The 25,007-nt window shown below is 42.1% G+C and overlaps 1 protein-coding gene across 3 annotated transcripts in view; it reads right to left on the bottom strand.

The window, feature by feature from the left end:
* Positions 1–25,007, bottom strand: part of NELL1 (neural EGFL like 1) — a gene marked incomplete in the record, with an annotated part of 690,696 nt that overhangs the window by 401,476 nt on the left and 264,213 nt on the right. For all 3 annotated transcript variants that reach the window (XM_056527924.1, XM_056527922.1, XM_056527925.1), the window contains 2 exon segments: positions 11,587–11,686; positions 17,196–17,269. In XM_056527924.1, coding sequence (XP_056383899.1) covers positions 11,587–11,686; positions 17,196–17,269 — 174 coding nt within the window.

The following is a 25,007-nucleotide window of genomic DNA, read 5'->3' as shown; positions in this document are numbered from 1 at the left end:
TTTTATTTTATATCTGAATTTATATATTTTTATATTTTATAATGTTATGTTACTTTTATATTTTATAGTTTTATATTACTGTTATATTACTTATATTTTACTTTTATATTATACTATATTTTATATTACTTCTATATATATATATATATATATATATATATATATATATACACACATATATACCGTATCTATATTGCTGGATTTTAATATTTTATCCTTTTATATTATTTTATATTTTTATATATTTTTAAATATATATATATATATACACACACATACATATATATATATATATATATATATATATATATATATATTTATATTAAGTTAGTTAAATATTATTAAAATAATATATAATTAAAAATGATAAAATATAATAAGTCCTATATAGGAATCATGTAACATAAGATTCTACTTGCTTGTGCAGCTGCTGTCTGGCCTTGAGGGGAAGTTTATTCCAATTTTTTTATTATTTTTTTTCTACATCAATAGGCTGAATTAAAGTAAATTTGTTTAAATAATTTTTGGTAAGGACTGAGGCTCTACTCTATATTCTCATTTTAGAGATCCAGTGGTGTGTGAAAACTTATTTTCAGATAATGCTGTATGGGGATAAAAAAAAAAAAAAGTATGCAAATTAATAAGACAACTAATTTGCATACATATTTTTCTATGGAGCATTGCCTGAACATAAAAGTCTCAATAAACCACTGCACTGGATTTCTTTCATAGGAAACAGTACCCCACCCCCGAGCTTATAGCTTATTAGTGCTCTTTCAGAAGAAGAGCTCATTTGCATATCATTTTCTCCCATAAAGCATTGCCTGAAAATAAGTCTCTATAAACCACTGACTCTCTTCTATGGGAAGCAGCATCCCTCCTGAGTTTATTAACTCTTCTTCAGAAGACAAACTCATTTGCATACTTATATTCAGGCAATGCATTATGGGGGAAAGAATCTCCATAAACCACTGGGTCTCTTCAATGAGGAACAGTCCCCCCTCCTGAGCTTCACCCACTTCAAAGGATCCGTTGGCCGTTCTTATTCCCCCGAATCTCAATACTTGGTGACACTTTCCAGAATTCCCTTTAAAAAAGAAAAAATCCCTTAAGAATATCTTAAAGAATTTTCTAATAAATAAATAATACATCCATTAATTAAAAATGGAGTTGTCCTGTGTATACTCCATTCACAGTCCAGATAAAAACATGAACTTTGGAATCAGTGAAAAAAAGTGAAAAAATTGTTTTTTGAAAATGTGGTCTTGAAAATTAACTGTAAAAAAATAAATAAAAACTATACAGCATTCTACCACCAGACTTATTTGTTACCAGCACACTAGTAAAACCAACAACAGCACCCCCCCCCCTTCTGCCCAACATGTTTCACTGCTACGCATATGGCATCTTCAGGGGATAATGGGGCAGTTAAAGGGGTACTCCGGAGAACATCTTATCCCCTATCCAAAGGAGCCCAGCGATCACCGGCATGGCACCCTGGTCATCCGTGCATGGAACGAACTCCACTCTGTGCCAGATGACTGGCGACTGCAGCTGCTACGCCCCCTCCATTCATGCCTATGGGAGGAGGCGTGACTTACCCCTCCCATAGACATGCTTCCGTGTTCAGGACGCCGCCGCTGCCGGCCCAGAGAACACGGGGGTCCCCAAGATCAGACATATTATCCCCTATCCTTTGGATAGGGGATAAGATGTTTTTTGCCGGAGTACCCCTTTAAAAGTCACTTGTCCCATTTTCCCCTAAAGACACCACATTGGTATCAGTGAATCATGTTGGGCAGTGGGGGAGGGTACTCCGGTGGAAAACTTTTTTTTTTTTTTAATCAACTGGTTCCAGAAAGTTAAACAGATTTGTAAATTACTTCTATTTAAAAATCTTAATCCTTCAAGTACTTATCAGCTGCTGTATAACACAGAGGAAATTCTTTTCTTTTTGAATTTCTTTTCTGCCTGACCACAGTGCTCTCTGCTGACACCTCTGTCCATGTCAGGAACTGTCCAGAGTAGGAGCAAATCCCCATGGCAAACCTCTCCTGCTCTGGACAGTTCCTGACATGGACTGAGGTGTCAGCAGAGAGCACTGTGGGCAGACAGAGAGAAAATTCAAAAAGAAAATAACTTCCTGCGGATTATACAGCAGCTGATAAGTACTGGAAGGATTAAGATTGTTAAATAGAAGTAATTTGCAAATCTTTTTAACTTTCTGGCGCCAGTTGATTTTAAAAATTTTTTTTTTCCACCGGAGTACCCCTTTCAGTTATAAAGTGCATTCTGCAGCCACATACAGTATATTATTACTGTTATTAAAGGGGTGCTCCAGTGGAAAACTTTTATTTTTATTTTTTTAAATCAACTGGTGCCAGAAAGTTAAACAGATTTGTAAATTACTTCTAGTAAAAAATCTTAATCCTTTCAGTGCTTATTAGCTGAGGAATACTACAGAGGAAATTATTTTATTTTTGGAACACAGAGCTTTCTGCTGACATAATGACCACAGTGCTCTCTGCTGACATCTCTGTCCATTTTAAGAACTGTCCAGAGTACGAGAAAATCCCCATAGCAAACATATGCTGCTCTGGACAGTTCCTAAAATGGACAGAGATGTCAGCAGAGAGCACTGTGCTTGTGATGTCAGCAGAGAGCTCTGTGTTCCAAAAAGAAAAGAATTTCCTCTGTAGTATTCAGCAGCTGATAAGTACAGGAAGGATTAAGATTTTTTAATAGAAGTAATTTACAAATCTGTATAATCTGTTTCCACCGGAGTACCCCTTTAACTGGTATTGTTACCAGTTTACAAATAATCTGCATTTGCCAAATGACTCTAAAAACGTTTGCAAGGTTTTAACTAGTGATTGGGAAATTGTGGATAATTAGTTTTCCTATGGGGCAATATTTTAGATATGTATCCAGTTTTTTCACAGTGGTTCTTGCCATATGATAAATTCGGTACATCTTTTGATTTCCTTTATGCCTAGATGCTTTGCTATAATTGTAGGGCAAATCTGTCACATTTTAAGCCACGCCCCTCAGACATTTTCCCTTTAAGCCACACCTCCTTGGCACATGAGCCATTAATATATTGTAGACATTAGGAAATCTGCACCATTGGCCCCCACCCAATTATACATATAGTAACACTGATCCTAAGCTCAGGATTTAACAGATCCAGAAGCGGAGAAGAATTCTCTCTTTACTTTAAATCTTTATTTGTTACAAACTTGTACAAAATTTGCAATTCCACAATAAATAAATTAAGCCTAAAACTAGTAACATGTCGTTCATTGCATAAATAACAGAAGAAGGAAAAAATTATAATAAAAATCTCTCAGATTGTTACAATGTATCAGGTCGGCTCCCCGGGATCAGGTGGGTCTTGTCGGGGGGGCCGCAGGAAGCATTTCAATAGCTGGTTACATAGCCAAGGTGGCGGCACCTCGGTGGCGGACGTGGCGTCTACCAAAATCAATAGGTCTTCGTTCATATTAGCAAAAAAAGAAAAAAAGTTGCAACAACCTGAGAAAAATGTTAAAAAGTTCTTGTAAATGTCACTAGTGGTCATGTCTCTGGGTAGTCTGTGTAGACAAGCGGGAGGCATCTCGTGGCCATAGGCCAGCTCCAAGGGATATTGGGAGGTGTAGTCCCATAGGTGTAGATTTTAGACTTTCCCCAAACAATGGACGGAAATCAAAAATGTAGGAAAAAAGAATAAAAGAAAAAAGGAAATAAAATTACTGAATTTGAGTCCACCGGGTTATCTTGGGTGGCGGAGCTGAAGAAGTGACATCCAGCTCTCGGCTGCGGAGTCAGCGGTTAACTCTTCCGGTTAGTTCGGGTTGTGTCTCCCCCAGGGATTATCCGCTGGACAGAACGTCAGGATCTGTGTTGTGAAAACAGGAAATGGTGCTTGAGCCGGATCAATCTCACAGAATCATAAGAAATGTATTCAGAAATAAGACACAGGCTGGGGGGGGGGGGAGGGGGACGGGGTTTAGGCGGACACTGGCAGACAGGTATTGTGCAAAAAAAAAAGGGAAATGTAACCCAGAGGAACGGTGACCTCTGACCCTACTAACATAGGCTGCATCAATTATATTCTTTATATAATACAAATATACACAATAAAATACTCTGTGCTGCTGTGGAGCTGGCTCCTCCCACTACATAACTAATTGAAGCTTATAGACTTCTATGGGATACCGCACTCCCATTCACACTTCTGAATTTCCGCTTGCGGAATTCTGCCTCAAATTAAAGCCTATAGACTTCTATGGGATTCTGCACCCCATAGACTTCTATGGGATTCTGCACCCCATAGACTTCTATGGGATTCTGCACTCCCATTAACACTTCTGAATTTCCGCAAGCAGAAATTCAGAAGTGTGAATGGGAGTGCGGGATCCCATAGAGGTCTATGGGCTTCAATTTGAGGCGGAATTCCACAAGCAAAAATTCTGCTGTGCGAATAGACCCTCAGGGTCTATTCACATGGCAGAATTCCACCTGAATTGAAAGCCCAATACACTTCTATGGGATTCCGCACTCCCGTTGACACTTTGTAAATCCTGCCATTTGGCAAGCGGGATTACCGAAGTGTCAACTGGAGTGTGGAATCCCATAGAAGTGTATTGGGCTTTCATTTCTGGTGGAATTCCACCATGTAAATAGACCCAAAGTCTAGTTTTCTCCCACAGGATCTGCATACTGTTTTCCTAAAATGCTCTGTACTGCTGGGACCCTGCTCCTTTCCTTAGCTCGTTTCCTCAGGTCTGTGACCTCCCACTTGTCTCTACTTTGTTCCTTATGTCATGAGATCTCCCATGAATGGATTGGTCACTATCACCATAAGGTTTGCTCACTCCTCTCCTGAAATTCTCTGTGCTGCTGAGGGCTCGGATCCTTCCCCTATGTAACTCTCAGTCTGTGACCTCCCGCTTGTCCCCATTCCCTCATCACCCTTTCAATACAGGAGTGGACTGGTCACTGCCCCCCAACAGGATGAACTTTTCACCTATCGAAAGCACTCCGTCAAGAAAGATGCCATTAAAATGCACTTTAAAGCGAACAACAAAGAGATACAGTGGCAAGAAAAAGTAAGTGAACCCTTTGAAATTCCCTGAATTTCTGAATGTGATTTCAGTTAATAGACAAACACAATGTAACAAAACTAAAAGTAAAGCTGTACTGTTCATGTCTTTCATTGAGCGCATGAGTAAACATCCACAAGGCAGGGAGAAAAAGAAAGTGAAGTTTCATCATGGACAAACCTGTTCTTCTAAAGGACTCATTCACACTGCGGACATTCAGCTGTAACGAAATTTCCGAGTAGAATTTTCCAACCAGATTCCACTTGAAAATTCCATTGCGTGAATGAGATCCAATAAAAATAGTTTTCAAACAGCAGACTGTCGATGCCCTACTTTGGATTAGGTTTAAAGGGGTACTCCGCCCCTAGACATCTTATTCCCTATACAAAGGAAAGGGGATAAGATGTCTGATCGCGGGGGGCTCGCCGCTGGGACCCCCTGTGATCTCTGCGGCACCGCAGTCGTCTGGTGCACGGGGCAAACTTAACTCCATGCCTGATGACTGGTGATGCAGGAGCCGGCGGCTCGTGACGTCATGGCCACGCCCCCTCGTGATGTTACGACCCGCTCCCTCAATGCAAGTCTATGGGAGGGGCGTGACCCCTTAAAGGATAAAATCTCTCCAAGAGCACAACAGTAGACCTCAACAGATAAGAACCCAAAACAGCAAAACACCTACAAAGAACTCTACAAACTGCAGAATCCCTGAACACTTATAGTAATCCTAGAAGAACAATGCAAAGGAAGCCAGAAAAAAAACATTGAGGGAGTTCTCCTTTAACACGGCTTTTGAGTTCTTCTGGAAGAAGTTGTTTGCATCGTGGCACGGTACACATTAACCAATCTTTGTTTAGAAGAACAGACTTGGCAGTACCCAGGCTTCATTTACTTTTTCTCCCTACACTGTTGATGTTTACTCAATGTGCTCAACTGTATTATTAACAGTATCCGAATAGTTACATTCTCTATTATCACCACATTTTACTCCCAATCTAAGGAATTCCAAAGGGTTCATTTCACTTTTCTTTGCACCTGTCCTGTACATAAGATATACATCTACTGTCGCACATGGCCATTGACCCCGTGTCCAGTAATATTTGGTGCTATGAGTTACTTTGGGTTACATCCTTTTTTTTTCATACAGTTACCTGGCACCAGTTTCCATCTTCAGCTCCCGCCGGCTGTAATGTTTTCCCAACACAGATCCTGCTCTACTATGTGGATCCACTACTATGGAGAAGACGCCTCAGGGCATTGTCATAAACAAAACATAAATGTAACCAAAGCAAAATACAAAGAACCAAAATCAACATTGTATCAGCGCTGTAAGCCAAGAGGACACTATTGTTCTAAGTTATCAGCCAGCCTTGGGAACAGATAACGGTAGTAATCTCATATTATGTGATCACACCAGGGACATGAGAAGTAAGAAAAACTGGGCTCTCATGGTGCGATTAGCGCTGTCTGTATCCAGACCTGACAAAGGGAGCTCAGAGCAGCCCAGGAGCCGGGACAGGTGAGCATTACCAGGGGGGCAATTCATTTAGGGTCAGTGACCCCTAATTTGTGGCTCTCCAGATGGTGGAACAGATCATTAGGGGCATGGTGGCACAGATCATTAGGGGCATGGTGGCGCAGATCGTTAGGGGCATGGTGGCGCAGATCGTTAGGGGCATGGTGGCGCAGATCGTTAGGGGCATGGTGGCGCAGATCGTTAGGGGCATGGTGGCGCAGATCGTTAGGGGCATGGTGGCGCAGATCGTTAGGGGCAGATCGTTAGGGGCATGGTGGTACAGATCGTTAGGGGCATGGTGGTACAGATCATTAGGGGCATGGTGGTACAGATCATTAGGGGCATGGTGGTACAGATCATTAGGGGCATGGTGGTACAGATCATTAGGGGCATGGTGGTACAGATCATTAGGGGCATGGTGGTACAGATCATTAGGGGCATGGTGGTACAGATCATTAGGGGCATGGTGGTACAGATCATTAGGAGCATGGTGGTACAGATCATTAGGGGCATGGTGGTACAGATCATTAGGGGGCATGGTGGTACAGATCATTAGGGGCACGGTGGTACAGATCGTTAGGGGCACGGTGGTACAGATCGTTAGGGGCACGGTGGTACAGATCGTTAGGGGCACGGTGGTACAGATCGTTAGGGGCACGGTGGTACAGATCGTTAGGGGCACGGTGGTACAGATCGTTAGGGGCACGGTGGTACAGATCGTTAGGGGCACGGTGGTACAGATCGTTAGGGGCACGGTGGTACAGATCGTTAGGGGCACGGTGGTACAGATCATTAGGGGCACGGTGGTACAGATCATTAGGGGCACGGTGGTACAGATCATTAGGGGCACGGTGGTACAGATCATTAGGGGCATGGTAGTACAGATCATTAGGGGCATGGTGCTACAGATCATTAGGGGCATGGTGGTACAGATCATTAGGGGCATGGTGGTACAAATCATTAGGGGCATGGTGGTACAGATCATTAGGGGCATGGTGGTACAGATCATTAGGGGCATGGTGGTACAGATCATTAGGGGCATGGTGGTACAGATCATTAGGGGCATGGTGGTACAGATCATTAGGGGCATGGTGGTACAGATCATTAGGGGCATGGTGGTACAGATCATTAGGGGCATGGTGGTACAGATCATTAGGGGCATGGTGGTACAGATCATTAGGGGCATGGTGGTACAGATCATTAGGGGCATGGTGGTACAGATCATTAGGGGCATGGTGGTACAGATCATTAGGGGCACGGTGGTACAGATCATTAGGGGCACGGTGGTACAGATCATTAGGGGCACGGTGGTACAGATCATTAGGGGCACGGTGGTACAGATCATTAGGGGCACGGTGGTACAGATCATTAGGGGCACGGTGGTACAGATCGTTAGGGGCACGGTGGTACAGATCGTTAGGGGCACGGTGGTACAGATCGTTAGGGGCACGGTGGTACAGATCGTTAGGGGCACGGTGGTACAGATCGTTAGGGGCACGGTGGTACAGATCGTTAGGGGCACGGTGGTACAGATCAATAGGGGCATGGTGGTACAGATCGTTAGGGGCATGGTGGTACAGATCATTAGGGGCATGGTGGTACAGATCATTAGGGGCATGGTGCTACAGATCATTAGGGGCATGGTGGTACAGATCATTAGGGGCATGGTGGTACAGATCATTAGGGGCATGGTGGTACAGATCATTAGGGGCATGGTGGTACAGATCATTAGGGGCATGGTGGTACAGATCATTAGGGGCATGGTGGTACAGATCATTAGGGGCATGGTGGTACAGATCATTAGGGGCATGGTGGTACAGATCATTAGGGGCATGGTGGCACAGATCATTAGGAGCATGGTGGTACAGATCATTAGGGGCATGGTGGTACAGATCATTAGGAGCATGGTGGTACAGATCATTAGGAGCATGGTGGTACAGATCATTAGGACATGGTGGTACAGATCATTAGGGACATGGTGGTACAGATCATTAGGGACATGGTGGTACAGATCATTAGGGACATGGTGGTACAGATCATTAGGGACATGGACATGGTGGTACAGATCATTGGGGGCATGGTGGTACAGATCATTAGGGGCATGGTGGTACAGATCATTAGGGGCATGGTGGTACAGATCATTAGGGGCATGGTGGTACAGATCATTAGGGGCATGGTGGTACAGATCATTAGGGGCATGGTGGTACAGATCATTAGGGGCATGGTGGTACAGATCATTAGGGGCATGGTGGTACAGATCATTAGGGGCATGGTGGTACAGATCATTAGGGGCATGGTGGTACAGATCATTAGGGGCATGGTGGTACAGATCATTAGGGGCATGGTGGTACAGATTAGAGGCATGGTGGTACAGATCATTAGGGGCATGGTGGTACAGATCATTAGGGGCATGGTGGTACAGATCATTAGGGGCATGGTGGTACAGATCATTAGGGGCATGGTGGTACACTTCACATCTTCCCATTGGCTGCCGACCGTATTCATCTCCCATAAGAAATTTTTGGCCAGATCATTCTTTCTGCACCGTAATTATCTGACGACAGATATTAGTCAGGCGCCCGCTATTAAGGCGACATAAACTGACACATAAAATCCTAATGTACAGCGTTATTATAGAAATTACTTTCATCGCCCTCAAAATTTTTTCCTTCCTATCTTATTGGCCGTTCGTTTTTTTCCCCCCACCCAAAAGTTCATTGTCTGAAATCTATATTTCCCACTGACAACTTTGGCAGAAAACGAGATTAATCGCCTGATAAAGCCACAAAAAGGGAGAACTCTAGTCTTGTGCGGCCGACTCCTGGGCTCAATTATGGACGCCGAAGCAACAACATCAGGTAGAATAAACTCTTAACAAAGATTAATAACGCAACCGCGCAACAAAGGTGTCCGTTCATTACAGCTCTTGTCTTCTCGCTGGCGCCTGTACAGTCAATGATGTCCGCTATATACAGGCTGGCGCCGACACTGATGAAGCGGTGATATTTTCCACTCACCTCGCTCTAAAACGTTGTATCATCCATAAGTTATCATGTTACAATGTGACAATTAAAACAAAAAAAATATATGTATAGTTCCTTATCTTAAAGGGGTACTCCGCCCCTAGACATCTTATCCCATATCCAAGATGTCTGATCCCGTGATCTTGGCTGTGGCACCCAGCCTCCGGCACTACACCCAACACTCTAAACGAACGCTGGGTGCAGCAGGGAGATCGCGGGGGTCCCCAGCGGCAGGACCCCCACGATCAGACACCTTATCCCCTATCCTTTGGAAAATCCATTTCCATATCCATTTTAAGGAGCTGTCCAAATTATTTAAAAAAATTACAGACAGATTTTGTCCTAAATAAAAAAAATATTATATACTCACTCACTCCAGCACAGTCACTCCAAGTCCTCCCCGTACAGTGATGTCATGCCCAGCAGCCAATCATTGGCCTCATAAATAGCTGGCACCGAGCCCAGTGATTGGCTGCAGAGTGTCCGGGCGTATTATTACTGAAGGGAAACAATGATTGGGGAGGAACTGGAATGATAATGTTGGGGCTCAGAGAACAGAAATGTTGTGATTAGTGTAATTTTTTATTTATTAATTATTTTTTTTACTTTAACACAAAAATAAATATGGACAACCCCTTTAAAAGGAGCAGTGAGTGTCCGGAGGACCAAACATGTCTTTATATTTTTAATTTGGGCGGTGTAATAATTCACTTTTCCTGTGGTGGCGCTGCAGGGAACAGTTGACATGTTCCATGGCAGATCAGAGCTGATCGCTGATGGTCCAAACAGAAACTTACGGTTAGGAGACCATTGATCACAAATGGATGGTCAAAAGTGAAATAAAAAACATCTGAAAGGGGTACTCCAGTGGGAATTTTTTTTTTCCCAATCAACTGGTGTCAGAAAGTTATACAGATTTGTAAATTACTTCTATATAAAAATGAATCCTTCCAGTACTTATCAGCTGATGTATGCTCCACAGGAAGTTGTGTAGTTCTTTTCAGTCTGACCACAGTGCTCTCTGCTGACACCTCTGTCCATGTCAGGCACTGTCCAGAATATGAGAAAATCCCCATAGCAAACCTCTCCTGCTCTGGACAGTTGCAGAGAGCACTGTGGTCAGACAGAAAATAACAACACATCTTCCTGTGGAGCATACAGCAGCTGATAAGTAAAGAAACAGTTAAGATTTTTATATAGAAGCAATTTACAAATCTGTATCAACACCAGTTGATTTGAAAACATTTTTTTCCCCCACCGGAGTACCCCTTTAAGATGTTTTCCACTTTGGACCATCCATTTTTGATCAAGGGACTCCTAAAATATATAGACAAAGGTTGCCAGTACAGAGTGAATGAATAAAATAAATAAATAAATACAAGATAAATAAAATTAAAATGATAATGAAAACTAAATCAAATAAATAATAAATACAATAAAATATATAGACAAATGTTGCCAGCATACAGTGAAGAAATAAATAAATTATTTAATTTAAAACTAAATTACACAAATAAAATACACAAAATAAAATAAAAACAAATAAAAATAAAATAATATATGTGTGTGTGTATGTATATATATATATATATATATATATATATATATATATATATATAGACAAATGTTGGCAGCTCAAAGTGATTACCGTAAATAATAAATTAAACATTTATTTAAATTACACAAACACAATACACTAATAAAATAAAATTAACAATAAATCAAATAAATAAATTAAATAATTAGATAAAATATATAGACAAATCTTAGCAGCACAAAGTGAATAGGTAGGTAAATAAATAGATAAACAAATAAATAAATAGATAAACAAATAAAGAAATAAATAAAATAATTAGATAAAATATATAGACAAATCTTAGCAGCACAAAGTGAATAAGTAGGTAGGTAAATAAATAAATAAATAAAGTTCTCTAAAGCTCCTCACCTCGGCAAAAAAAGCAGCACTCGTTCTCCGGGAGAATTCGATCGTCCTCTGTGCAGTTCAATGGCGGACACGGCTCCGTTACCATCTGTAAAGCTCCATTCTGTAAGCAAATAGTGATATTATCCGTATTAAAAGAGCTGCGTGTGGCACATTGTGGCCAGATGGGAAAGGTCACGTCTGCTTTAAAATCGACAGCTCCCCCATTCAATACCGGAGAGGACTCCTGACTGAAGAAAATAATCACAGAAGTGTACAGAAAAAACTGCATTTTAGTGCATTTTATGCTTTGGTTTTACCATTTTTCTTTTACAGCTTGCATGTATTACAATACACTAAAAGCTGCTCAATGCTGCTCAGTCGGCATGCATTACAGTTTTGGGTTTTCCTTTTTTCCCATATGATGCACCCTTACCAGTAGTCCTACAGTGCCATCTGTTTTTATTCCAGCACAGATCCATCTATGTGTTTCATTACTCTAACTGGGTCATGTGATCACCAGTTTGACTCTAAGAAAGTGACATGGCTTAATGTGTCAAAAGGAAACCATTCCTGGGTCAGATGATGCCCTGTGAACTACGGGATGACATCATCAACTATCAGATCCCTCCTACTAGCTCTCAGACCCCTCCCCTCCAGCTCTATCTGTATACTGCTGCTTCTATCTCTATGGGATCAGAATATATAGTACAGTGACCCCCCCCCCCACTTACGATGGCCCCGACATACGATCATTTCAACATACAATGGCCTCTCAAAGGCTATCATATGTTGAAGACAGCATCAACATACGATTCTTTTGTTTGTCGGGGCCATCGCAAAAATGGCTATCCGGCAGCGCAGACCGTTTAATGTGCCCCATGTGCCTCTGTGAGTGTCACTCATCTGTCCCCGCCGCTCCGGACCGTCCTCTTCATGCTCTGCTGCTTGGCCATCACTCTCCGTCGTCATCACATTGCCGCGCACGCCGTCCCGTCATCCAATAGGTGAGGCATGCGCGGAGACGGCGATGGACAGCGACGATCCAGGGCAGCAGAGACGGTCCGGAGCGGCGGGGACACGAGAATATAACTTTATATATTATTACTGCACGGATCCCTCAACATACGATAAATTCAAGTAACAATGGTTTATTTTGAACAAATTACCATCGTATGTTGAGGGATCACTGTAGTTATACACCTCCCTTCCAGCTCTACCTGTATACTGTTGCTGTTATCTCTATAGGATTACGATATTTAGTAGTAATACACCGCTGCTGTTGCCTCTATGGGATCAGTGTGCGTGTGGTGTATATGTATATATATATATATATATATATATATATATATATATATAATCAGTTCTATCTGTATACTGCTGCTATCTCTAAGGAATCAAGATATATATTCATTACACAGCCCCCTTCCATCTCTATCTGTATACTGCTGCTATCTCTATGGGATCAGGCTATATTCGTTACAAACCTCCCCTGAGGCTGTATTCTTACATTGCATTTTTTCAGTTTTTGGCATGGGTTTTCCAAAATAATAGCAAAAAAGTGTTAATTTTACCACATTTGTGCAAATTGCTGTAAAAATTAGCAATTTCTACAGCTAATTTGGACAATCACAACAGAAACAGCAAAATGTGAAAAATGTCTCGGGAACCGCTCAGTTTAGAAGCAAATCCCCATAGTAAACCTCTTCTAAACTGGGCGGTTCCCGACACACATGTTATCAGAGAGGATTTAGACAGAAAAGAACAACCTTAACTTCAGAAGGTCATAAGTACTGAAAGGATTAAGATTTTTTAATAGAAGTAATTTACAAATCTGTTTAACTTTCTGGAGCCAGTTGATATATCCCAAATTTTTTTTTCCTGGAATACCCCTTTAAAGATGACCAGGTGCAATGATCAGACCCCACCTCCTCTCTCTGTAAAGCCAGAGGATTCACGGGGCAGCATTAGGAAATAATTTCAATGATGGAACTGCAATCGGTATGGCTGAACACTGAAGCCTGCCATATCAGCTCAAACAGGTAAGCACAAGGCATACACAAGAACCTCTACATTATGTTCAAATCATAGTCTATGCTGCACTACAGAAGCAAAAATAAATAAATCCTAGAGTGCTCCTTAAATGTAAAACTTCTCTCCTGCACCAGTGTGCCTCTAGTTGTTGCAGAACTACAACTCCCAGCATGCCCAGAAAGCCAAAGGTTTTATACAGGAGCCCCATAGCTTCACCCTAGGGCCTAATCGGGCTTCCGGCCAGGCCTAGGACAAAGTCAAACAGAAGAATCTAAAGCAGTGTTTCCCAACCAGTGTGCCTCCAGCTGTTGCAAAACTACAACTCCCAGCATGCCCGGACAGCCGATGGCTGTCCGGGCATGCTGGGAGTTGTAGTTTTGCAACAAATGGAGGGCCACTGGTTGGAAAAACACTGGAATACATTGCACTAACAGCATAAACACAAGGTGGACATAGCCTTTACCCTTTCCTAGTGTGATTTGCAGGAGAGCAATGAGTTTTATGCAAATTCTGACAAGCCATTTAAACACCGTCTTCCCATCAGAGGCGCGGTGACACGGAGTCGCCGAAAAAAACAAAACACATTTTCGCAACTCTAAAGCGAAGGTTAATTACGACGCACTTTCAAGAAGTTAACCAAGGAACGGCCGTAGGGGGAAGGAGATGCCAAGCTGAGGAAACGACTCCATTAATATAGAACGAGGCCGTCGCTGAGATGTCACCAATATTAATCATTTACACAGTCAACTTTTTGCTTTTTTTTTTTTTGTAAATTATTATTAGGTGATAACATCACCTATGACTACAGCATTGGAGCCATCTGCCTAAAACTGTGAGATATACAACCAGCTGTGATGTTCTGAGTGATCGGACTCCTTTCTACCATAGACAGCAGGAGTTTTTTCAGCAGTTTGCTCTACAGCAGTTCTTCTGTGGGATCGGGAAGGACGGGCCTTTACCTCCCACACAACAAGGACTCTGGTCACCGGTTGTCTTTCCTTGGACACTTTTGGTAGGTACTAACCACTGTATACAGGAAACACCCCAAAAGTCTGTCCGTTCTGAAGATGACCCAGTTGTCTACACCAAAGGCTCCCATCCAAGACTTAAAGGGGTACTCCGCCCCTAGACATCTTATCTCTTATCCAAAGGATTGGAGGATAAGAGGTCTGATCGCTGGGACCCCCAAACAATCTCCTTGCAGCACCCGGCGTTCCTTTAGAAAGCTGGCTGCGGCTCTGGAGGCTCGTGATGTCACGGCCACGCCCCTCGTGACGTCTCACCACGCCCCCTCAATGCAAGTCTATGGGCATGTCCGTGATGGCACGAGCCTCCAGCGCCGCATCGCTAGTCATCCGGCACAGAGTGAAGTTTGCTCCGTGCACCAGATGACTGGGGTGAAACTACAGAGATCGCGGGGGTCCCAGCAATCAGACATCTTATCCCCTATCCTTTTGGGGTGGTCTAGGGTACCCCTTTAAAGACCCACCAACAAACCTGAATTTGCCATTTCTCCAGTTCTATTCCAATGAAGTAACAGAAAAAAAAAGGAATGTTGGTGGGCCTTGAGGACTGGGTTGGGAATAAACCAAAGAATAAACCAAAAAGCACTTCACTCAACCAAACTGACCATTGGGTTCTTGGTCATCTCTCTTACCAAGGACCTTCTCCTCTCGATTACTTAGTCTGGTGTGGCTCCAAAATTCTTGAAGGCCAATGTGCTTTTGGGAAGTTGAGGACTTGGTTAGGGGCAACATTAACTTCAGGATCTGACCGGTCACCACTTCATAGGAAGGTCTTGGTTGCTCCAAACTTCTTTCATGTACGAAGCATGGAGGCCAATGTGTATGAAGACTGGGTTGGGCACTTAGCTGGGGACCACTGGTCTACATGACAGTACATGTGACTCCTATCCTTACACTTGTCTATTTGTCCTGCTTACAACATCAACTTCAAGATCTGACCGGTCCCTTGTTCCTAATATATGCCACCCATGACAGGCCCCATCGTCACCAGATAATCCATGTTATTCACTTCACCCGTCAGTGATTTAAATTTCTTAGCAAATAAGTGTATATTAGGTCTCTAAAAGAATGCACATCAATCAAACCATTTCCAAAGGACCTATTGGTTGGACTACTTGGGATCAAACACTGGGGTCAGAATAAGCCAAAAACAGCTTTACTTAGTTAGAGTGACTTGGGTTCTTGGTTACCTTTCTTTCACCAAGGCTCTTCTCCCCAGATTACTTAGTCTGGTGGGCGGTAGCTCTAGGAAGAGTCCTGGTTGCTCCAAACCTCTTCCATGTAAGAATTATGGAGAACACTGAGCTTTGGAAAACCGCTGGGTTGGGGACCAATGGGCTACATGACACTATTCGGTCCTTGTAGATCCTTACACTTGCCCATTTTTCCTGCTTCCAACATCCACTTTCAGATCTGACTGGTCCCTTGTTCCTAAAATATCCCACCCATGTCATACACCATTTTCACCAGATAATTTATGTTATACACTTCACCCATGAGTGATTTCAACATCATGGCAGATCAGTGTATATTCACGTCAGGTCTCCAAAAAAAAAGTCACCTCAATCGAACATTTACCAGAGAACCTATTAGACTGACCAATTGGGATAAAACACAAACACTGGGGCCAGAATAAACCAAAGACAGCTTCACTTAGCCAGAGTGACCATTGGGTTCTTGGCCAAATCTCTTACCAAGGCTCCCCCCCCCCCCCCCCAATGCAACTTCACGATCTGTTCCTTATATATCCCACCAATGACCACCCCCTTTGTCATCAGATAATCCATGTTAAACACTTTACCCGTCAGTGATTTTAACGTCATGGCAGATCAGTGTATATTCACGTCAGGTCTCCAAAACAAGTCCCATCAATGGAACTTATACTAGAGAACCTTTTGGATGGACCAATTGGGATAAAACACAAACACCGGGGCCAGAATAAACCAAAAACAGCTTCAATTAGTAAGAGAGGTAACCAATGGTCAAGAAACCAATGGTTACTCTGGCTAAGGCTCTTCTTCCCCAGATAATTTAGTATGATGGGATGGCAGCTCAAGGAAGAGTCCCGGTTTCTCCAAACTTCTTCCATGTAAGAATTATGGAGGCCACTGCGCTTTTGGGAAATTATGGACTTGTTTGCGGACCATTGGGCTACACAACGCTATTAAGTCCTTGTAGATCCATACACTTGGCCATTTTTCCTGCTTCCAACATAAACTTCAAGAACTGAACGCATACCAAATACTGTATTTAACGTCATAGAGGATCAGTGTATATTCATGTCAGGTCTCCAAAAGAAATCAATCGAAACCTATACCAGAGAACCTATTGGATGGACCAATTGGGATCAAACACTGGCGCCAGAATTTACAAAAAAAAAAGCTTCACTTCGATAAAGTGACCAATGGGTTCATGGTCACCTCTCTTACCAAGTGGTCAGTCAGTGGTCAGTGGGTTTATCATAGAAGATCACTGCATCCAAAACAAATCACCTCAAATGCAAGACAACGTATTGGATGGACCAATTGGGTTCAAACACTGGGGCAAGAATAAACCAAAAACATCTTCACTTACTTTGCATTCTTTGCAGGTCGTAGTCAGGATCTTCTGACCTTCTGCCAGGACTTTCCCACCGAAAATGCATTTGGCTGTAAAGCAGAGAAGATACAACATAAGATAATATAGACAGCATGGGTTTCTACATTATATCTACTGTATAAAATCTCCTTATACGTAGGGAGTAATTCTATACCCCTTAGTCACAGTTGTTCTTCGCCAGTTCTCCACTAGACTACATGGAAAGAACTTTGCATAAATTAATTCAATGCTGAACTGTTTCCAAGGAGGGAACAAAGCCAAAAGAGGTTTAGGAAAATGACTATCACTGCTCATAAGGTGAAACTTTTTGAAGGACTCACAGTACACAGATTCATTGATTCTGATAATATATATATATATATATATATATATATACAGAAAATAGGACAGGTATAGGACAGGAATATAAGGTGGTATTCATCAAAACGAGTGGGATGTTCATCTACCAAGACCCTTGTTATCTGGTTATCACCATGTTATATCTACTATGGAATGTAATGGAAAACAGGATTCTTAATTCAACTTTTTAAATTCCATAACGGTGGAGACACCTGTCCAGACCTGCACAGAGTTACAGCGGTTTCACGCGAATGCGTGAAACGGCTCTAACTCGGTGCAGGTCTGTATTTGTCCACAAAATTATCTGCACTGAGTTACAGCCATTTCCCATGAATACATGAAACAGCTGTAACTCTGTGCAGGCCTGTACAGGAGTCTGCATTTGTCCATGAAAGCATTTGCACTGTTACAGATTTTTAAAGAAGTTGAATAAAGAATCCTGTTTTCCTTTACACAGTGGTTTAGTGCCTGAACTATTTCCCATGATTACCAAAGCATCAGAAGCTTCCTGACTCTCCCCAAGAAGAGTGGGATGCTAGAGACCAAGATACATAATTAAGTTACAGCTGTTTCACGTGTGAAACGTCTAACTCCGTGCAGGTCTGTATGTGCATTTGCATTTGTCCATGAAAGTATCTGCACAGAGTTACAGCCGTTTCACGTGAATACATGAAACGGCTGCAACTCCGTGCAGGTCTGTAATTGTCATTAAAAGTATCTGAACTGAGTTACAGCCATTTCCCACGAATACATGAAACAGCTGTAACTGTGCAGGTCTGTACAGGCGTCTGCGTTTGTCCATGAAAGCATTTGCACTGTTAGAGATTTTAAAGAATTTGAATAAAGAATCCTGTTTTCCTTTACACAGTGGGTGAGTGCCTGAACTATTTCCCAGGAATCATTGCCAAAGCATCACAAGCTTCCTGACTCTCCCCAAGAAAATTAGCCTAGAGACCAAGATTCACAATCATGTTACAGCTGTTTCACGCAAATGCGTGAAATGACTGTAACTCCGTGCAGGTCTGTTTGGGCGTCTGCATTTGTCCATGACGATATCTTCAGTTTTATATGCTTTAATGGACAAATGCAGACACCCGTACAGACCTGCATGGTTTTACAGCTGTTTCATGCTAATGCATGAAACGGCTGTAACTCCTTGGAGGTCTGTACGGGCGTCTGCATTTATCCATTAAAGCATATAAAACTATTATGGATTTTTAAAGAAATTAAATAAAGAATCCTGTTTTCCTTTACACAGTGGGTGAGTGTCCGAACTATTTCCTAGGAATCATTGCCAAAGCCTCACAAGCTTCCAGAAAATCCCAAGAAGAGGAGCCTAGAGACCAAGATACATAATTGAGTTACAGCCGTTTCACGTGAATGAATCAATTGCATCACAAGCTTCTTGACTCTCCCCAAGAAGAGTAACCTAGAGACCAAGATACATAATTGTATAACTGTCCCAGGATTCATTGTAACGTCTTTCTGTTAGACTCGAGCTATGAAAAGGTTAACAAAAAAAAAAATTGTGATCGCAAGAGGTCCATCTAAACTGACACGTCAAGGTCACCTCTATTACGGTTTTATCACTTCACCCTACATATGTCCTTTGAGGACTCTCTGTGAATAAAGCTTCTTATCTTTAACCAAAACTGTTCTATCCATCATCATGTGTCAGAAGACAGAATCAATGTGGGCCCCGGAGAGTCCACCAAGAGCTCTAATAAAGGGGTCACGGCCTCCCACCATGTGTGGATCCCCTTCACCATCAATCAAGATATCAGTATCTCCGAGCAGGATTATCGGCGCTCCCAGTGAGATCAATACCGGCACCGTACTGAAATATCGGAAGAGCGCGGCCGCCATCTACTTCTAATGCTACATGATAGACTTCGGGCACGAGATTGTGAGCTGACATATCCAATGGGAACCTTCACGGACACTATTTTGCATCCCCACCCTTCGTGGATTACTGTAACTGGGTCACATGATCATACATATGACCCACAGAAAATCACAGTGTTTAATGTGCCGGGACAGGATGTCATCATCTATCAGATCCCGCCTGTCAATTCTCAGACCCCTGCCCTTCCACTTTAGCTCTATCTATATACTACGGCTATCTCTTAGGGATTAGGAAATATAGTAGTTATACACCTCTCCTCCAGCTCTATCTGTATACTGCTGCTATCTCTATGGGATCAGGATATATAGTAGTTATACTCATCCCCTCCAGCTCTATATGTATACTGCTGCTGCTATGTCTATGGGATCAGGATAAACAGGGTGCGCCATTTATATGGATACACCTTAATAAAATGGGAATGGTTGGTGATATTAACTTCCTGTTTGTGGCACATTAGTATATGTGAGGGGGGGGGGGGGGGGGACTTTTCAAGATGGGTGGTGACCATGGCGGCCATTTTGAAGTCGGCCATTTTGAATCCAACTTTTGTTTTTTCAATAGGAAGAGGGTCATGTGACACATCAAACTTATTGGGGATTTCACAAGAAAAACAATGATGTGCTTGGTTTTAACGTAACTTTATTATTTCATGAATTATTTACAAGTTTCGGACCACTTATAAAATGTGTTCAATGTGCTGCCCATTGTGTTGGATTGTCAATGCAACCATCTTCTCTATATACTGCTATATACTACTATATACACCGCAGGAGAAATGCTAGGACAGTCTTCCAGTATCCGTATACACTGCTATATACTACTATATACACCGCAGGACAAATGCTAGCACAGTCTTCCAGTATCCGTATACACTGCTATATACTATTATATACACCGCAGGAGAAATGCTAGCACAGGCTTCCAGTGTCCGTATACACTGCTATATACTACTATATACACCGCAGGAGAAATGCTAGAACAGGCTTCCAGTATCTGTATACACTGCTATATACTACTATATACACCGCAGGAGAAATGCTAGCACAGGCTTCCAGTATCCGTATACACTGCTATATACTACTATATACACCGCAGGAGAAATGCTAGGACAGGCTTCCAGTATCTGTATACGCTGCTATATACTACTATATACACCGCAGGAGAAATGCCAGCACAGGCTTGCAGTATCCGTATACACTGCTATATACTACTATATACACCGCAGGAGAAATGCTAGGACAGGCTTCCAGTATCCGTATACACTGCTATATACTACTATATACACCGCAGGAGAAATGCTAGCACAGGCTTCCAGTATCCGTATACACTGCTATATACTACTATATACACCGCAGGAGAAATGCTAGCACAGGCTTCCAGTATCTGTATACACTGCTATATACTACTATATACACCGCAGGAGAAATGCTAGCACAGGCTTCCAGTATCTGTATACACTGCTATATACTACTATATACACCGCAGGAGAAATGCTAGCACAGGCTCCCAGTATCCGTATACACTGCTATATACTACTATATACACCGCAGGAGAAATGCTAGCACAGGCTTCCAGTATCTGTATACACTGCTATATACTACTATATACACCGCAGGAGAAATGCTAGCACAGGCTTCCAGTATCTGTATACACTGCTATATACTACTATATACACCGCAGAAGAAATGCTAGCACAGGCTTCCAGTATCTGTATACACTGCAATATACCACTATATACACCGCAGAAGAAATGCTAGCACAGGCTTCCAGTATCCGTATACACTGCAATATACTACTATATACACCGCAGGAGAAATGCTAGCACAGGCTTCCAGTATCCGTAGGTTCAGGTGCTGCACATCTCGTATCTTCACAGCATAGACAATTGCCTTCAGATGACCCCAAAGATAAAAGTCTAAGGGGGTCAGATCGGGAGACCTTGGGGGACATTCAACTGGCCCACGACAAAACTGTTCATCTAGGAATGCTCGGACCTGACACCCATAATGTGGTGGTCACCATCTTGCTGGAAAAACTCAGGGAACGTGCAGCTTCAGTGCATAAAGAGGGAAACATCATCATGGAGCGATTTCACATATCCAGTGGCCTTGAGGTTTCCATTGATGAAGAATGGCCCCACTATCTTTGTACCCCATATACCACACCAGACCATCAATGTTTGTGTTCCAACAGTCTTGGAGGGATCTATCCAATGTGGGTTAGTGTCGGACCAATAGCGCTGGTTTTGTTTGTTAACTTCACCATTCACATAAAAGTTTCCTCATCACTGAACAAAATCTTCCGCGGAAACTGAGGGTCCTGTTCACATTTTTGTTTTGCCCATTCTGCAGCACCTGAAACTACGGATACTGGAAGCCTTTGCTAGCATTTCTCCTGCGGTGTATATAGTAGTGTATACGGATACTGGAAGCCTGTGCTGGCATTTCTCCTGCGGTGTATATAGTAGTGTATATGGATACTGGAAGCCTGTGCTGGCATTTCTCCTGCGGTGTATATAGTAGTGTATACGGATACTGGAAGCCTGTGCTGGCATTTCTCCTGAGGTGTATATAGTAGTGTATACGGATACTGGAAGCCTGTGCTGGCATTTCTCCTGCGGTGTATATAGTAGTGTATACGGATACTGGAAGCCTGTGCTGGCATTTCTCCTGCGGTGTATATAGTAGTGTATACGGATACTGGAAGCCTGTGCTGGCCTTTCTCCTGTGGTGTATATAGCAGTATATAGAGAAGAGGGTTGCATTGACAATCCAACACAATGGGCAGCACATTGAACACATTTTATAAGTGGTCAGAAATTTGTAAATAACTCATAAAAGAATAAAGTTACGTTAAAACCAAGCACATCATTGTTTTTCTTGTGCAATTCCTAATATGTTTGATGTGTCACATGACCCTCTTCCTATTGAAAAAACAAAGGTTGGATTCAAAATGTCCGACTTCAAAATGGCCGCCATGGTCACCAACCATCTTGAAAAGTTTCCCCCCTCACATATACTAATGTGCCAAACAGGAAGTTAATATCACCAACCATTCCCATTTTATTAAGGTGTATCCATAGAAATGACCCACCCTGTATAGTAGCTATGCACCTCCCCTCCAGCTCTATCTGTATATTGCTGCTGTTCTCTCTATGGAATTAGGATATATAGTAGTTTTACACATCCCTGGGGCAGTGTTCACACATTGCGTGTTTTTGCTGTGTTTTAGTTGTTTGTGGTTTTCCAAACATGATTTTTGCCACAATTTGAAAAATCACAACAAAAAAAGCCAAACCCCCATGCCTGCCACATCAGCTAAAACAGTGAAGCACAAGGCATACACAAGAACCTATACATTATTATCTAATAATATTCTATGTTGCACTATAAACGGAAAAAAATAATTATGGGTGTACCCAGCTTGGAGAGACTCAACATGGCCAAACATTAAAGGGGTACTCCGGCCCTAAGACATCTTATCCTCTATCCAAAGGATAGGGGATAAGATCTCTGACCAGGGGGTCCCGCCGCTGGGGACCTCCACAATCTTGCATTCGGCACCCACCTCTTTGAGCTGCACGCCGCACTGCCAGCTGCCAAACTGCCAGGTGCCGACCACAGGGCCGGAGTATCGTGACGTCAACCCCCCCCCTGCTATGCAAGTCTATGGGAGGGGGGCGTGACGGCCATCACGCCCCCTCCCATAGACTTGCATAGTGGGGGCGAGTGGTGACGTCACACGGGGGTGGAGTCATGACATCACGATACTCAAGCCCCCTCCCATAGACTTGCATAGTGGGGGAGGTGACATCACACGGGGGCGGAGTCGTGGCGTCACGATACTCCGGCCCCGTGGTCGGCACCCAGCATCACGGAGTGCAGCTCAAAGAGGTGGGTGCCGAATGCAAGATTGTGGGGGTCCCCAGCGGCGGGACTCGCGCGGTCAGACATCTTATCCCCTATCCTTCGGATAGGGGATAAGATGTCTTAGGGTTGGAGTTCCCCTTTAAGAACATTTTATTATCTGCCCGGTCGCAGTCATTATAACCCTCCTTCCTTATTTATTGTTTTTTAAAGGTCTCTGAAGATCCTACACAGTAATGGTTTCCATCTAGTCTTCCTATCCAGCGGGTGTTCCCCCATGGCGCACATGAGACTTGTACCCGATGTTATAAATTACAGCAGGCCCATGATATGCCGGAATTCTCCGCTCCTCATAGTTTATATGGAATATAATAAATATGTCAATCAGATTCTGCTCCAAGCGAGGAGGAATCGGATGAAGGCTCGGTGCGACCTTCGGGCCCATTTACACACAGACCATCTCATAAATGTTTTTACTGCAACAACATTTTTAAGACCATGGATGGAGCAGATGTCATTCATCTTGACATTATGGAGGATGTTCAAGGGTCACAAATGAGCTCAACATTATAAGCCCTAAGCGACAATCATCTTACCAGCTCATATTTGTCCAAGACAGTTTTTACCCTAAACCCTTCTTTATGCCTAGAAAGGACAGTGGTTATGTATTTCTATGTTATTTAGGACATTATTAATACTCTGACAGGGGCCTAGGAGATGGGACGGCCATTATTCTACAATATAATATAGTAGAGTGGCAGGGGCCATATTCGATATTTTGCAAATATATGAACTAATATTTGTTCTATGTTTTCGAAATTCACATATTTGCTATGTTCCTTGTCTTTTTTTTTTTTTTTCTCATGCAAAATTTTTTTATGCATAAGCAATTACATCTTATCTTAAAGAAGTGAGGGATCCGTGTCCAGTCTGGAAGTGCCGATATTTGCATAAATATTTGCATTAAAAAAGAGCGAATATTCATCATTGCGAATATATATGACTATATTCTAAATATTTGTGAAATTACGAAGTGCCGATATTCGCAGTAAAAGTTCGCATTTCGAATATTCCCGCTCAACACTTTATACAATACTACTATTCTAAAATATAATATTCCATAACACTATACTATTCTACACTATAATATAATATAACACTATACTATTCTACCCTATAATATACCATAACACTATACTATTCTACAACTATAATATACAATAACACTATACTATTCTACACTATAATATACAATAACACTATACTATTCTACACTATAATATACTATAACACTATACTATTCTACACTATAATATACCATAACACTATACTATTCTACACTATAATATACCATAACACTATACTATTCTACACTATAATATACAATAACACTATACTATTCTACACTATAATATAACTATAACACTATACTATTCTACACTATAATATAAATATAACACTATACTATTCTACACTATAATATACAATAACACTATACTATTCTACACTATAATATACCATAACACTATACTATTCTACACTATAATATACAATAACACTATACTATTCTACACTATAATATAATATAACACTATACTATTCTACACTATAATATACAATAACACTATACTATTCTACACTATAATATACCATAACACTATACTATTCTACACTATA

The sequence above is a fragment of the Hyla sarda genome, chromosome 6 (genome assembly GCF_029499605.1).
Source record: "Hyla sarda isolate aHylSar1 chromosome 6, aHylSar1.hap1, whole genome shotgun sequence".
In the NCBI taxonomy this organism is placed as follows: Eukaryota; Metazoa; Chordata; class Amphibia; order Anura; family Hylidae; genus Hyla; species Hyla sarda.
This window is presented reverse-complemented; position numbering and strand designations above follow the sequence as displayed.